Below are 15483 nucleotides of genomic sequence, written 5' to 3' on the forward strand. Positions count from 1 at the left end.
ATATGAAATGCATTTCCTTGATCACTACATTTGTCCGGTTAAATTCAGAACATTCAACCTTGGGACATGTTCAATGTAACTTCCTAGTTACTCGAGATATAGTTGAGCACTTTGACCTTCAAACTGGGAATTCATCGAAATTATTAGTGGTTTAATTAAGGAAGATCCAAAAGAAATCAGAAAAATATTAAAAGAAGCACCTTGTGGGATAGTTATATTGAAGACTAAATACTCTCAGCAAATTTTACAATACCCGTTTTAGTCCCTAGCAAATAAAAAGGTTATTTGTGGTCAAATTCAAAGTGGATCTATTTTAGTTCTTTTGAGGGACTAATATGAGTCTTTTTTGAATTTGTGAGGGAGCACGATGTCAACTAAATGAGTCTATTTTGAATTTCTTAGAGACCACGAATAGCCTTTTTTATTTGTTAGGGACTAAAGCGGGCATCGTAAAATTTGCTTACGACCAAAAATAATATTTATTCTATATTCAATTGTGTCACACAAACTAACGACTAATTCAATGACATTTGGACAGGACGAAGCTCATTGAAATAAATATGGGGATACATTAAGAAATTCAGCCCAAATTCTAGTTGGTTCTGTTATGAAAGTTCAGGCAAGGAAACATAGAGGAGCACTTAATGAGAGTCAAGAAATCTGGTATCAAATAAATCTACGAGTCATTAAACATGATTCACATTTTCAAATAAATATCAATTTAAAATCCAGCTTATTACAATCAAAGCTCAATTAAAATGAAACAACGGATTTGATTATAACTTGTTGGCAGATTCAACAATAACAAATTTGGCTTGTTTCCAGGGTTAAAATTTGAGACGTATTTAAGTGTAATTAATTACTTTTATCTTTAAAATTTTTCTTTATTTTTAAAAATCCTTATTTTTTTGCTTTAGAATCTTCCTTTAATTTTATGATTTTAAATTTTGAATTAGTCAGTAATTAGTGTTTAAATTTTTTAATATTATTTTCATTTTCGAGAGCAAGTTCTCCTTGTCAATCATAATTTTTTTGTTTAGCCTACTTTATGTATTTTTCGGGTTAAGTTGCATGGTTTATCACATGGTGCAGATAATTTACTTAGACGTTGACTAGGCTTGGCTCATCACATGATCGATGCAGATTATTCGATCCAAACCCATTTAAATCGGGGTATCGAACTGAAAAATTTGATAATTGAATTAACCGAAAATCAAAAAATTAAAAATAAAAAAAATTGCAAAATTTAATTGTATTGAATTGGTTTCCGACTTGATAGATAAAAAGTGATCCAATCAAAACCAATCCAATGAGTCTTCAACCTTAACCTCTACTTACTTGGACTTATTCCTCAATCATAGGCCAAAAATTCATATAGCAAAATTCTAAACACAAGAATTATTAATCCATCATGTTGAAAAAAGTAGGTTATGCTTGATTTATGTTATGCCTTTTTTCTTTTTTTTTGCAAGATACATTATATATATTAGTAGGCTACATTATATATTTTTATTGCTTGAGTTATTGTTGTACAACAGCTCTTTTGTAGGATGAAAATTTGAGTTATTCTATATCTCAGGCAATCACATTATAAATTGTTTGTTCAGAAGTAAAAGATGATAATTCAACTTTTTGTTGTACTATATTAAAAATCAGATTATCGTTTACTAATGCTTCTAGATTACAGAATCATACAAACCTTACAAAGTCAATATATACAAAAAATATGTTATTTGCACAATAATCATCACACAAATTTTAAGCTTTTAAAAAAATTGAAAAGTGATTTAATCGAATTCAAATCGAATAAAATTGAATTGGATCAAATTTAAAAAAAAATCTAAACTAAATGAATAATTACATAATCAAACCAAACATAATTTTGTTTCTAAAATCAATCCAAAGCACTAACAACCTTAATGCATATATCTTAAATTTGTTCAAGACATGACACTATTACTATAAATTTGATATGAAAATTATGTCAAATTCTGAAATTCAATTCTATGCTATAGACCTAGTCAGAGCTCCTAGGTACTTGCAATAATTTTGACAAGCACTTATTTATATATTGATTGAATTGACTATTAAGTATATATTAATTCAGAATAAGATAACGACGAAATAAACCTATCATCATCTTTTATTATCAAGCGGAAACACTTTTTTTTTTGTCCCGACAAAAAATACGGTCACTTTAGTCTTTTACAAAAATAATTCAGTTAGTTAGTCCCTAACAAATTTAAAATAGACCTATTTTAGTCCTTTTGAGGGACTAATATGAGTCTTTTTTAAATTTGTGAGGGACCACGATTTCAACTAAATGGGTCTACTTTGAATTTGTTATGGACTAACTGAATAATTTATTTTTGTAAGAGACTAAAGTAGGGACCGTATTTTTTGTTAGGGACAAAAAAAAAAAGATATTTACTCTAATATCAATGTAAACGTATCTTATCTCGCGTCGTCTTCTCAACTAATATTCTTACCATAGGAGTAAATCTTTTACTTGGGTGAATTGTTTATTTCACCAACTCTTCTAATAATAATTAATGGCTGTGACAGACCCAACTTTATAAACAACATTTTCTTGTGCTAGTAAGTTGAACAACCTTTAGTTTGAGAAACAGTGGCTAGTCCGTTCTACTAATCCAATTAACAAAACTCTTTTACTTTCCCTAACAAAAAAAAAAAGTAATTTAATTTAACGAAATCAGTCTGTATGTGGCAAACATGTTCAAAGTGGGAAGTAAGTTAGCTTGGATTATATATATTAAACAGTTATTTTACAAATCAAATTCAAGGAAATCAAGTTCAACAAGTAACAGGGTAGATCTTGTTATTCTTGTTGGCAAATTTTCCATTTACACGAAACCATTTAGAAAAAATGGACTGTCATTGGTTAGTGAGTTAATTAAAATAGGAAAATATAATTAAACATTCAAAAGCAAAACTAGGTGGCTTGTAAATGTGGATAATGAGGTAATGTTTGGAGAAAATCCCCGGCAAGGTCTACCATCCTTTTAACCCCCATATTGACTATTGTATTCATGATGTCACTTCTCTGGTTTGTGAGACAGCATAGAACACTATCTAATGTGTCTAGAAGAAAAAGAATGCAGCATTGCAAAACAACAATTTCACGTTAGACTCTCTTAGACTTGAACGGTGGATAATATACGAATTTGTTCATATGTATTGATAAATTCCACAATATTTATTATTTGTTAGTAGAATATAAGATGGTGAGGACCAAATTTATGACCACTTGATTATAGACTCTAATATTATATGAAGAATTAATTCACTTAAATTATTATGTGAGATTACATTAATGATTTATATTATATTTTTCTAATACGCCTCCTCATATAAATATTTATTGAGCTTGAAGGGTAAATAATATAAATATTTATTTATCTATATCAACAAATTCAATAATATTTAATTATTTATTAATAAAATTGGTGCAATGAGCATGAATAGAACACACAGATTAAAAGGTGTGCTCCAATCCGCACTTTTTACTTTGTGTCATAATTCAAACACGTGTGGATCAACTAGATTATTTTAGCTTAATTAATGGTCTTGCATATCCAGTTGGGTTAAATGCTTGGTAGAGAGAATTTTATTGTTGGAAATTATTTTTTCTACCAATTTATTATAGGGGGAAATAGTTTTCCTGTTATTAGAAGAATTCTTTCTTCTACAACGATATATCGAATTGTGTGCAATTTTTTTTTATTTTTTATTTTTAATGGATAGTGGGATCCATCATATTTTATGTGTATAGTAAGAGAGAGAAAATCTCATGTTGCATAAGAAAAAATGACCATTTATTATAACCTTCAATCACCCATCATTACCAATTTTTTTGTTGGTCATTAAAGGCATTAATTCCGCCATGTTATATATCGCGAATGGAGTTCGTGAAATGTTTCATGGCAAGCAGCTACACCTCCACAAACCAACTGATATCACTCCACTATTTCGTATGTATTTCACGAAATTTGTTTCATTCATCATTTCCCTTATCAAATTTTTGCAACATTATAGATTATATCACGGGAGGGTAGCTGCTCTATAGTCTATATATAAAAGTAGGATATTCAACTTTCAAGTCTTATAATATCAATCGATTTTAATTAGAGCAAAGCAAGAGTACTCTCAGTATATCAAACCATTTCCTTTTTCGGAATTATGTGAGATTTTAACCAAACATTTTTGTAGTTAAAGAAGCTAATTTCTTTTAATAAGATAATAATATAAATAATTACAAAGGCCTTCACCTAACACCTTAAAGTTTTGGGTTGAAGTAATTCTTTACATGGTATCACGAGTTCGATCATCACCGCTCCCCACTTGTGGAATTAAATAAAAAAAGTACAAAAGGTAAACCAAAAATTAAACCTGTACAATAACAGATTTTGAGTTGAAGTGGTTCTTTATACGTTGATGAATTGTTAATAATGTGACAATTCACAGAAGGCAGTGACATATGTATATCTGGATGCTTCTTAATTATATAAAAACTATAATGAAACTATCCCATGTGAGATGTATATGATTGATTAGTTGTTTCCTGATTTCCTCTCATTGTTTATCATTAATTGCTTCGCTATAGGAAGTGTCTTATACATCTGGTTCAATGCTCAAAAAGCGGAAACAAATTATAAAACCCTTTGTTTGGTAAAAGGAAGATCAACTGTTACAATTGAAGCACTCAGGATTAGTTGGAGACTTCTTTTTATAAATTAGTATGATTTTAATATAAAAAAATCAATTGTTTATATACACATGAAGACAATAGTTCCAAAATTTCTGTTAATATTGATGATATTTAGTCTTATGATTGAGAAACATTTTGGTAATACAGATATAAAGACGACGACTTAGACCAATGGATAGTGTATGAGATTGGGAATTTGGATATTAAACTGCAAATTATCATTGCCATTGCAGTCAATACTATGCGTCCACCTTTAAGAATTGTAGTGAATATATAAGGAGTTGCAATTGGAGACGCTATAAGACATTCTTAAAGTTATTCTCACCCTCACCTAAACATATAGAAAAGGTTGACGGGTTCTTCAATGAATTTAAAACTAATAGATATGGATTACACAAAAGAAAAGAGAGTACTCTTCAATAATTTCTTGTACAATACATACGTATAACCCTTTTCCAATTAGGGGTTGACCATGAACTGCTTTTCATGATTATTTGCTATGAAATATGGCGGTGGAATGAACATACGCAAGCATCTTCACTTGCACTACCTAATAAGATTGAATAAAAGGCCAGCGTATCTAACATTTGGTTCTCTTGGATAAAGTTTTGATTTTCTTTTGATATTATCGATGAGTTCCGATTCGAGCCGTGTAAAACTACATGCACTATCAAACTGATTAAGTTAGAACAATTCCTTATGAGTTAATCTATATGCTTGGTTGTAATAAAATATATTTAAGGCGATCAAATTCAGAGTTTTAATTTGTCTACGTACCCGAATATCTATGTTTATACTTTCTAGTATATTTTAGGAGAAGTATCTGTTTACAATTTTTTTTTACAAATTACATTAAGTATGACTGGTCATACACTCTTGATTCAGTGGCGGACCCAAAAAAAATTCTTTATGTCCGCACATTTAGTGGTGGGTTGCCCCCGGATTTTTTTTTTTTTTGTAAAGACAGTTTAGATTAACGCTTTATATACAAGGTTTTCATTTCGCACATAATCTAGTTGATTCCATAACAAGCTGCAAGCAATAGTTTGACAAAAAATTAGGTCTCCACTTTAGTCCCTTACAAAAAAAAAATTAGTGATTTGGTCCCTATAAAATTCAAAGTGGACACATTTTAGTCCTTTTAAGCAACTAATGTGGGTCTTTTTTGAATTTGTGAGGGATCACGATTTTAACTAAATTGATCCACTTTGAATTTCTTAGGAATCTCAAGACTAATTTTTTTTATAAGGGACTAATAAAGTGGGGACCGTATTTTTTGTTAAGGACTTAAAATGGTATTTACTCCTAATATAAATATTGAACCAAGATACAAATAAGAACGCACAACAAAAAATAAAATAAAATAAAGTGACAATGTTTATGTCTGCACTTGCGGACATGTGCCCCAACCTGGGTCCGCCAATCTGTTTTAATTAAAGTATAACCGGTCAGACATAATATATTTTATAAGAGTTTGTAAATAAAAAATTTGTGAATATAAGTTTTATTTATATTTTATGTAGATTCCTAAAAAGCACTATGCATATAAATGGGTACCTACATAAAATTATGATTTCGTTAGGAATGTGTTAGGGCTTGGTTGGGGTCCCACAAGAGGACTGTTAGTATAGTTTTGCGTAATTGATTTGCATGATACGAAACATAATCAAATTAACAGAGGATGTTATGTTATACAAATTCGATGTTTTCAGAGGGAGGTTTCTTCTCCTTATGGGCCATGAAAAGTGAGCTTCACACTCGCTAAAAGGTTGCCACGTGGAAACCTACCCTACTTGGTAGTTTAAGTTTGTTGCTGATGTGTTGCCATATTGGTGTAAAGTACGTAGAAGGTGGCAATGGTTATACGCATGCTCCTTATTGTGCCTTGTTCTTGTAGTACAAGTGAATGACATGTTGAAAATTTGCGTATCCATTGTTAGAAATTCACTCCTTTATTCCTTTAATTTCCTAGTTAATTTACGTACGTTCTATATATGAACATTATGTCATGGAGTTAACGTTGACTTGGCTACTTTCATGCTCGTCATGGAAAATTTAGACAAGAACTTTAAGTAAAGACAAATTAGCAAGGGAAAGAAGATAAGGAAGAAGCTATTAGGCAACTTTGACATATGCATGCGATATGTTGTCCTTAAAAGATTCTCAATTTTGAAAAGTTAATAATAATTATTGTAATTATGAAAATCAGAACTTTACTTCCTTTTCAGTTAGAAGTTGGAGAAACTAATTATCTATTTTTAAGAATGATGAAGAAACTAAATATAGTTTTTCAAAGGAAATTTTTTTCTGTAAACTGTTCAATGAAAATGGGTGTGGCTAATTACGTTTCTACGTATATCCTTTGAAAATAAAAGTTATGAGCAGAAGCATGACTATGAGTAGTGTCTTTTAATACTCTTCAGGGTCGTTATCTATGCGTAAAATACAGGACAAAATTGGAATTTTTTTATCATATATAACACGACAACCAAGTCTTAGGAAGCATTGGTATTCCAAACATAACCACGCTATATATAGCAAGTACCTCTCTGGAAATATCCAAGCTTCAACAGAGTACACTATAAGTCTATAAACCTTCATTCTCCATTTCACAACACTCCAAGGTTTAGATTCTTTTGCTCTCTTTGTTGTCATGGAAATTACGTACTCCCAGAATCAAACTAATTGTTATGTTATTTCCAATCTGTTTGTGCAGTGCCAGTGATGATGGGGAGGACACCATTAAGTGATGAAAGTGGTTTGAAGAAAGGGCCTTGGACCCCAGAAGAGGATAGTATATTGATGAATTACATTCAGAAACACGGCCATGGAAGTTGGAGAGCACTTCCAAAGCTTGCAGGATTGAACAGGTGTGGGAAGAGTTGCAGGCTAAGGTGGACTAACTATTTGAGGCCTGATATCAAAAGAGGAAAGTTCTCTGAGGAAGAAGAACAAGTCATCATCAATTTACATGGAGCTCTCGGAAATAAGTAATCTCTGAATTAGTATTCATTATTCATTACTATTTGGGTGGAGGGGTTACTGAAAGAATCTAATAATTGAAGATTAAAAATTCAGTTAGTTAACTACATTCCACTTCGAAGTTCTGAAATGAATTAGCAATTTTCATAAATGGCAAGCTTAAAGTGATGCTTAGAATGATTGCTCACAATTTAGGCTAGCTTAGACTATATTATGTTAATTTTTTTTAAGAATACTATATATATAAATGAACTGATTATGATTTGTATATACTTTATTTCCATTATTAGGTGGTCAGCTATAGCAGGTCATCTACCAGGGAGGACTGATAATGAAATTAAGAATTTCTGGAACACACATTTAAAGAAAAAGCTTATGCAAATGGGGTTAGATCCAGTTACCCATCGTCCAAGATTAGATCACCTTAATATTCTATCCAATCTCCAACAGTTGCTGGCTGCTACAAACTTTGTTAATAGTTTTACAAACACTTGGGACATTAATGCTCTAAGGCTGCAATCAGATGCCACACAACTAGCCAAACTCCAATTGCTGCAGAACATACTTCAAGTCCTTGGTTCCAATCCTACCTCAAACTTGGAGCTACTCAATCCATTTGGACCATCATCCTCAGTGCCAGACGGTTTTCTACATGAAGTTTTAGGATTGAATCAGTCTATGCTCCAAAACCTTTGTAATAGTTCAGCTGGTTTTCCCTCTCAAAATCAGCCCAATTTCCAAAGCTTTGAAGCCCCTCATCAGCAGCAGCCAGCTCAACTCAATGGGCATCACCACATGAATGGTGGCAGCAGTAGTAGTAGTTGCATGAAGTCTCAAAAGGTTGAGGAACAAGTTGATGCCACAAATTCTTCATCAACACTATTCAATTCGCTTCCAAATCTGGTTTCAGCCTCACCTGAATGTTCCACTGTCAAGCAAATGGAAAACAAGGTGAACCCAAATGAGTGCTCTAACCCTTCTTCCACTTCAACCGGATTTGAAATGTTGGGAGATTTCATGTATGAGGAAGTAAGCGATGCCTATTGGAAAGATTTCATAGAGTAAGTAACCTTTATGATAATATTATTGCACCGTTTTTCTAGCTCCACTTGTGCTTATTATATTTTTCTCTTAAGAATTTATTTGTTAATGTCATGACATACTCATTTTTCTCTCCTTATAATTGCAGCCAAGATTCTAACCAGTAACCAGCCAGAGTCAACAGTCTCATAAAAAGACAACGGTATTCAAGGTTTATCAGAGCCATAATGGGAAGTATCATTGATCTTTAGGATCAACACATAGTGTTCATTTAGGTATAGCTGGTTGGTTTATAAGTATTTGAAGATGGATTGATTTTTGGATTCAAACATTATATAAGCTTCCATTGTATAGACGATTTACACATGGAGATTATACTTTATTTTACAGAATACAATCCTCTCATATTCATCTTCATGCATTAATTGCAGCACATAAATCTCAGCTCACTCAATAAATGCAGCTTTCTTTATTAAATAATATTATTTGTGATGGATACTAAAAGTCTTTATACTTTTATGAATCCCTGAAATTTGAATGGTTGGAAATAAAACAGGATGGAAAAGATGTGTGCTCCACTAGCTTCTTGTCTGTTTCATCTTTCCACCAGAAATTAACACTTTAGAACAAGAGTCAAGAGAAGCAAACAAATTATTAACATATTCGAGACTTAGAAACTTGAAGAATGGGCAAAAATGAGTGAATACTAATTAAGACGATTAGTTGTGGAGACTGACACATAATATAATACAGTGAAAATGACCAATTCAGTTTTTTTAAGTAAAAAGAGGTTTCTAAGTTCTAAACATAGAAGGGAGACAAACTCAAGTCAAACTTCTCAAAACCTTAAGGAAAACGTTGCTCAAACACCCATTTTCTAATGCAATAAAACTCTCCTGACTCTGACACTTAGAAATCATCATGGAAAATCGAATCGTAAATAATTTAGTCAAGAGGTGAAGTTAGTATGATCTTTCTTATAACTTGTTGATAACTCTATCTACCATTTGATATAAAGACAAATTTTTGTTCACTGTTAGGTAAGACTATTCCTGTTGATTTTGATCTTACAAGCAATGAAAAAACAATCCATAAATCGTATTACTTCCTCCATTTATCAAGGGAAGTAAAAATCCACTCGTAAACTGTAATTTAATTAAATACAAATACCACTATTATAATGGAATTATGATTATTATTTATATTTTATTTTAAAATTAAAAGAAATGCAAGAACATTTTACTTTACACATCACAATACTAGCATATATATACAAGGCAAACGCATTTTCTACTATTGAATGGACAAGTATAGGGTAAACAATTTTATTATTCTCTCCTTCTATCAAACATATGCATGAAAATTTCAACCAAAAAAAAAAAAAAACATATGCATGAAAAAGGTAAATGGACTTTCACAAAAAAAATTAAAGAGAAAGCATCCAATACAAAAAAGACATCGGAGATACCACAAACTCTCTCTAAAAGAGAAGGGTTACATACATCAACCAATAGAAGCAAAAGACGATTCCACCATTAACTCAACGAGGAAATTTCACGCGATTAAAGATAAGTCTGCATTGCAGGTTCATAATGTAGCGAACTAATTACAAGTTGAAATATGGGGTTCTATATTAAGAAGGTAAAAATATACTGATAGGACTAATTACAAGTTGAATCTACATAACATTGTAATTCATTAAATGGTCATCATGCGTCAAAGGGAAGTCCCAAGTAAACGTCAGAACTGAAACATTGAAATTCTTCTATATAGACTTTCAATTGATAGGGATGAGATAAAAATACAATCCAACTTGCCACTTCTTTCGTCAAATCTAGATTGGAGGGCAAGGGACAAGAGCATAAATCAAGTGGGGGAAAAATAGTTGCATTTGCGACACATACAATTTGGTTACTAACATGGAGAAGGAGAACCACAACCCAAAAGAAACACTAGCAAAGAGTCCTAAACAATATTACAAGCCTCGTCATTCTTTAAAAATCCTAGTCCGAGAAGCAAAAAAAAAAATCATAAATCAAACACGTGCAAACAATTGAATGTTCAATATACCTCCCCAAAGTTGAATATTGTTCTATTTCTGGTTGCTAGCACCCTTTTTCTTGAGCAGGCTTCCGAACTTGCCAAGCAAAGGCTTCTTCTTCTTCTTCTTCAATTGTTGTTGTTGTTTTGATGGTGAGCTCCCACCATCATCAATGCTCTCTGTTACAGAGGTTCCGTTTATCTTATCAAAGCTCTCACTGCCATCCATCTTTGAGTCAACTTCTTCTTCGAATGATTCGGGCTCTGGTTCTGTCTCTGGCGAGAACTCCTTTTTGTCTATCTTGCAGCTCTCCCACATTTTATATTCAACTTCTACTGAATCATCTTTTTCTTTGCTATCATCTTCCTTCAGTTTTCCATTCACATCCTCAGGTTTAGGAGATTCAATTTTTTCAGCCGTGTCATTCGAGAGAATGCTTTCTTCCAGTAAGCTTTCTTTGAGTCCCTCCTGATTGACTGAAAGCTCTTCCTTTGAAATATCTTCTCCTCCATGCCCATTTTCTTCAGAAAATTCAACTACTTTAGGAAGCAAATCATAGTCCTTCTCACTGTCCGTAAGATCCCCATTTTCCTCAGTGTGGTTTCTGGTTGTAGCTTCTTCCAGCAACTTAGATAACTCCTCCACCTTCTTAATAGATTCAGATTCCCGAGTTCGGAGTTCATCGTTTTCTTGGAAAACGTTCTGCAACTCATTTTCTTTATCCAATATACTCTCCTTCAATTTCATGTTCTCAGCCGTTGCATCCTTAAGAGCTTCCTGAAGTTGGATTGCCTCAGCCTCAACTTCCTTCAGATTTTCCTTCAACTGAGCTTCTTCCTCCCTGTTGAAACTAGCTTCTTCCTCAGTTTCTTTAAGCAAATAAACCAATCTATTTATTTCTTTTTCCAGGGACGTGTTCTCTTCTTCATTTTTCTTTAAGCAGCTGAGTAGATGAAGTTCTCTCTGCTCCCACTCAGCCTTGGAGTTCTCAAACGTATTCTTAGAAGTTTCGATACTACATATAAGAACGTCAATCTCATGCCGTGCATCATTAAGAATGGACTCATATTTTTCATTAGTAGCTTTTAAGACTAATTTCAAATCTTCAATCTGGGTCTCATAGATTTCATATTCAGCTTGACTGCTAAGTAGATTTTCTTTGGCTTCTCTAGATTCTGCAGACACTTCATGTAATGCAGAAGCTAAGCTTTCCATTGCCTTTTTGCTCTTTTCTTCTTCATCCCTAGAATTCTCCAATTCATTGATAAGTTTGTTTTTCTCTTCTAATAGGGTCTGCACACTAGAAGCTGCAAGCTTCTCATTTTTCAAAGCCTGAGCTTTCTCTTCCTTAACTCTCTCAAGTTCAGATTTTAGAGACTCAATCTTCTTCGACTTTTCAAGACTTTCTTCCTTAGCCTTAAGAAGTTGATGTTCTGAATCCTCCAGATCAGCTCTTTGTCTCCCAATTGTCATTTCTAACAATCCCACCTTCTCTCTAAGAGTAGCAACTTCAGATTCGGCATCATGCAACAAATTATTGTTTCCTTCTAGCTGTTTCATAACAGATTCCAAATATTCTGATGCAGATCTCTCCAAATTATTTGCTTCTTCAACCCTCATTTCTAGTTCCTCAACCTTCTTCTTCCACTCCTCTAGCAGACTATGTGCATAAGATTCAGCCATCTTTGAGGCTTCTAGCTCCACATTAAGCTGTTCAATAGAAGTTTCTTTCTCTTTCATCTTCTCATCATAATCCTTGGTTTTTTCAAGTTTTTGCTTGAGAGCCTCTATCTCTGTTTTGAGCTTCAATATAAGCTTATTTTCATTAGCCTCTGTTTCCCCTTTTGCCTCTAGTAAGGCCTTCAACCGTGTCAGTTCAACTGAAAAAAACTCTGCTTTCTCTGCATGAATCTCGGCAATTTTAGTTGCAGCATCAGCGTGATTCAATGCCTGGTTCTTTGCATCACAAGTCATGGAAAGTTCTTGGTTAACCCGCTGAAGCTCCTGAGTGGTGGAGAGAAGAGCAGCCACATCCAAAGCATGCTGGTTTCTCACACTTTCAAGCTCTTTCTGCCATTCTTCTTCTTTCTTCTTCGCAGTTTCAATTCCAGCCTGTTCCAATTCAACAGCTCGGAACTTCTCAATCTCCGAATTCTCCTCAGCCTGCTTTTGAGCCACCAATGCCTCCCCGAGTTTCTCATTTGCCTCCTCAGCCACTCTCTGTGCTTCTTTCAGCTCATCAATTGCTTTTACCTTCTCCTTCTCAGCCTGAATGAGCTGCTCCTTTGCTTTCTTTAGATCTTCTTGAGCAAGATTCAACTGGTTCTGCAATTCTGAACCCTTTGCAGCTCTTGGGGGTTGTTTCTGAAAAACCAAGGAATATATAAGCATGCAACAGAGTACAGATACCCTTTAAAGGAAAGCATTATTAAGTAAAATACTTTGCCGTATCAACTATCAAGAATAATGAAAGAAGCATCTCCAGCAGTTTTCAACCAAATACTGGACATCTCAGAATAAAGGGTAAGAAGTCATGCATTATCTAAAATTTTAAGTTCCAAGCAAAAATGTCAAAAAATTAGCACTAACTGACTGAGTAACGCATCCTAACACATCTCAGATGTTTCCTTATTACACTCGTCAGAAGACTTCAGATGTTGGGAAGTTCAAATGCTTCATCCAAAATAAAGAAATGGAAATGAACAGTTCTTCAAAGGCAGCTATTTGGTAATAAAGACAACCATGACTGAATTTCAAGGAAAGAGAGGACAGTAAGTGCACTCTATAACTTACATCTGGTGGAGTGGAGGTGGGTCTTGGTGATTTCCGCTCAACAGTGGGCTTAGAATTCACAGATCGCGGTGATCGTTCCGCAGAGAGGCGCGAATTTTGCAAAGGTGATAGTGATTCTGATTCTGATTTGGACATTACTTTGCTAACTTTACTGACTCTTGGTGTAGCCAGTGATGCTTTGTTGGGATTTCCAGATAGATTGGATCTATCAAATTCATAATGTCAATAGCAGATCAACGATGCATTTAATGAAACATACATGATACAATACAAGATAAGAAAACAAAATGCCTTAGTCGTATCCAATCAGATAGATGGGATCTAAGCCACAAGAAAGCAACCCTTATGCCAAATTCAGCATCCAGAAGCCAAACTCATTGAACAACAAGTGAAAACTAGGGCAAGAACCGCAGATAGTGATGCAATCAATAATGTATAATAAGCCTGAACTAACATAATTGTACAAAATCAAGACAGAATAAGCATATATGAGAAAGAAGTGAAACCAAATTTTGAATTGTAGGCAGAAAGCTTTTAGAAAACAAAACAAAAACACAAAAAGTTTCAACAGATGAACAGAAGAGAAACACACTTAAATTTGAAAGTTAGAAACTTTAGGTGAAAATTCTACAGCAGCATATCACAATTACCAGATCAAACCCCATCAAGCAGAAACTTATTACATAGACAAAAATAAATAAATAAAACAAACTAAGCAGCACACACAAGCAATTGAAGAAACCCAAATCAGTTCTTCACATGATAGTCATACTCACACCCACAAACACCAAGCTTCACTAACCTAGATTTTGAAGCCATGGAGGAAGTTGTCTCAGTAACAAGAAAAAGTAATAAAGGTAATGCCTTTGCTTAAAGAGGGTCAGTTTCAGAATTGGGAATGTCAGACTTCTGACATTGTAAGAAAGAAAGAATCCAAACCCAACAAATTTTGGATCAGAGTAAGTTACAGATTCTACAAAAATTTTTTTTTTTTTTTTTTTTTTTTGGGTTGAAGCAAAGGGAATTTACAGAGCAGAAACCAAATAATTAGAGGTGTTTTTCCAGTGTCTCCAGAGTGGGCACACTAGTCTCTCTCTCTCACAAATATTTTCTCTCTCTTAACCGTTTTCTTCTTCTTTTACTCTCAGTAATGTGTTTATTTTTAGGTGCAATCATGAATGGACAAAAGTAACCCTGATGGGGATTCTCTTTTTCTCTATCTGTCAATGGCATCTGTAACCTTTTTCAGAGGTAAAGCAAAAACTTGTGACTGTCTCTCTACCAAGCTCACCCTTTTACAGTAAATATTACATTAGTGAAAATAGATATCCTATGAATTTGGAAAAGAAAATGATTCTAATGAATTTAAATAGAATGTACGAAATTGTGTTGACATTTCGAGTTGTTTTCTTAAAAATGTAGTGAGGTTAAAATCTCCAATCAAATGCATGGTTTTCTTTTGTTAACTTTTTAAAATGTTTTTTTCTTTTCACAAAAGGAATATGAAATTTTAAATTTTTAATATCTAGTAATCTAATTATCTTGAGTTATTTTCTTAAGAATGTAGTGAGGTTCAGTTCACCAATATTCAAATGCATAATTTTTCTTTGGTTAACTTTGTAAAATGGTTTTTTCTTTCTTATAAGTTTCAATTTGTTATCTACTTTAAATATGTAAGCTTCTATAAACTATTCAAATTCTTCGCTACAATTCATTTTTTTTTTTTTTGGGGATTACTTTCGATCCGGATAAAATCTCGTCCTAAGTTGAAGTCTTTTAACTTAATTTTAATTTACTATCCCTTGCGAGTTTGCTTGGAAATTATTATATTCTTCTGTTAAATTGGAATCTAATAATGAGTACTAAAATAATTACATAAAAATTATTAAAGTGATTT

General features: G+C 33.0%; 2 protein-coding genes across 2 annotated transcripts; one reads left to right on the plus strand and one right to left on the minus strand.

Annotated features, from left to right (window-relative positions):
* The first annotated feature begins 7453 nt into the window (after positions 1-7453).
* Positions 7454-8776, plus strand: LOC133287049 (transcription factor MYB53-like). The gene is made up of 2 exons (XM_061484599.1): positions 7454-7719; positions 8002-8776. Exons 1-2 carry the CDS (start codon positions 7454-7456, stop codon positions 8774-8776), a joined length of 1041 nt encoding a protein of 346 aa, XP_061340583.1.
* A 1769-nt stretch (positions 8777-10545) lies between these two features.
* LOC133287013 (WEB family protein At3g02930, chloroplastic-like) lies at positions 10546-14493 on the minus strand. The gene is made up of 3 exons (XM_061484548.1): positions 14389-14493; positions 13587-13791; positions 10546-13157 (listed from the first exon to the last, which is right to left on the minus strand). Exons 1-3 carry the CDS (start codon positions 14403-14405, stop codon positions 10845-10847), a joined length of 2535 nt encoding a protein of 844 aa, XP_061340532.1. The 5' UTR covers positions 14406-14493; the 3' UTR covers positions 10546-10844.
* Between the last annotated feature and the right edge of the window lie 990 nt (positions 14494-15483).

The sequence above is a fragment of the Gastrolobium bilobum genome, unplaced genomic scaffold, assembly GCF_033153095.1.
Source record: "Gastrolobium bilobum isolate Gb01-03AN ecotype WA unplaced genomic scaffold, APGP_CSIRO_Gbil_v1 utg1487, whole genome shotgun sequence".
Lineage (NCBI taxonomy): Eukaryota > Viridiplantae > Streptophyta > Magnoliopsida > Fabales > Fabaceae > Gastrolobium > Gastrolobium bilobum.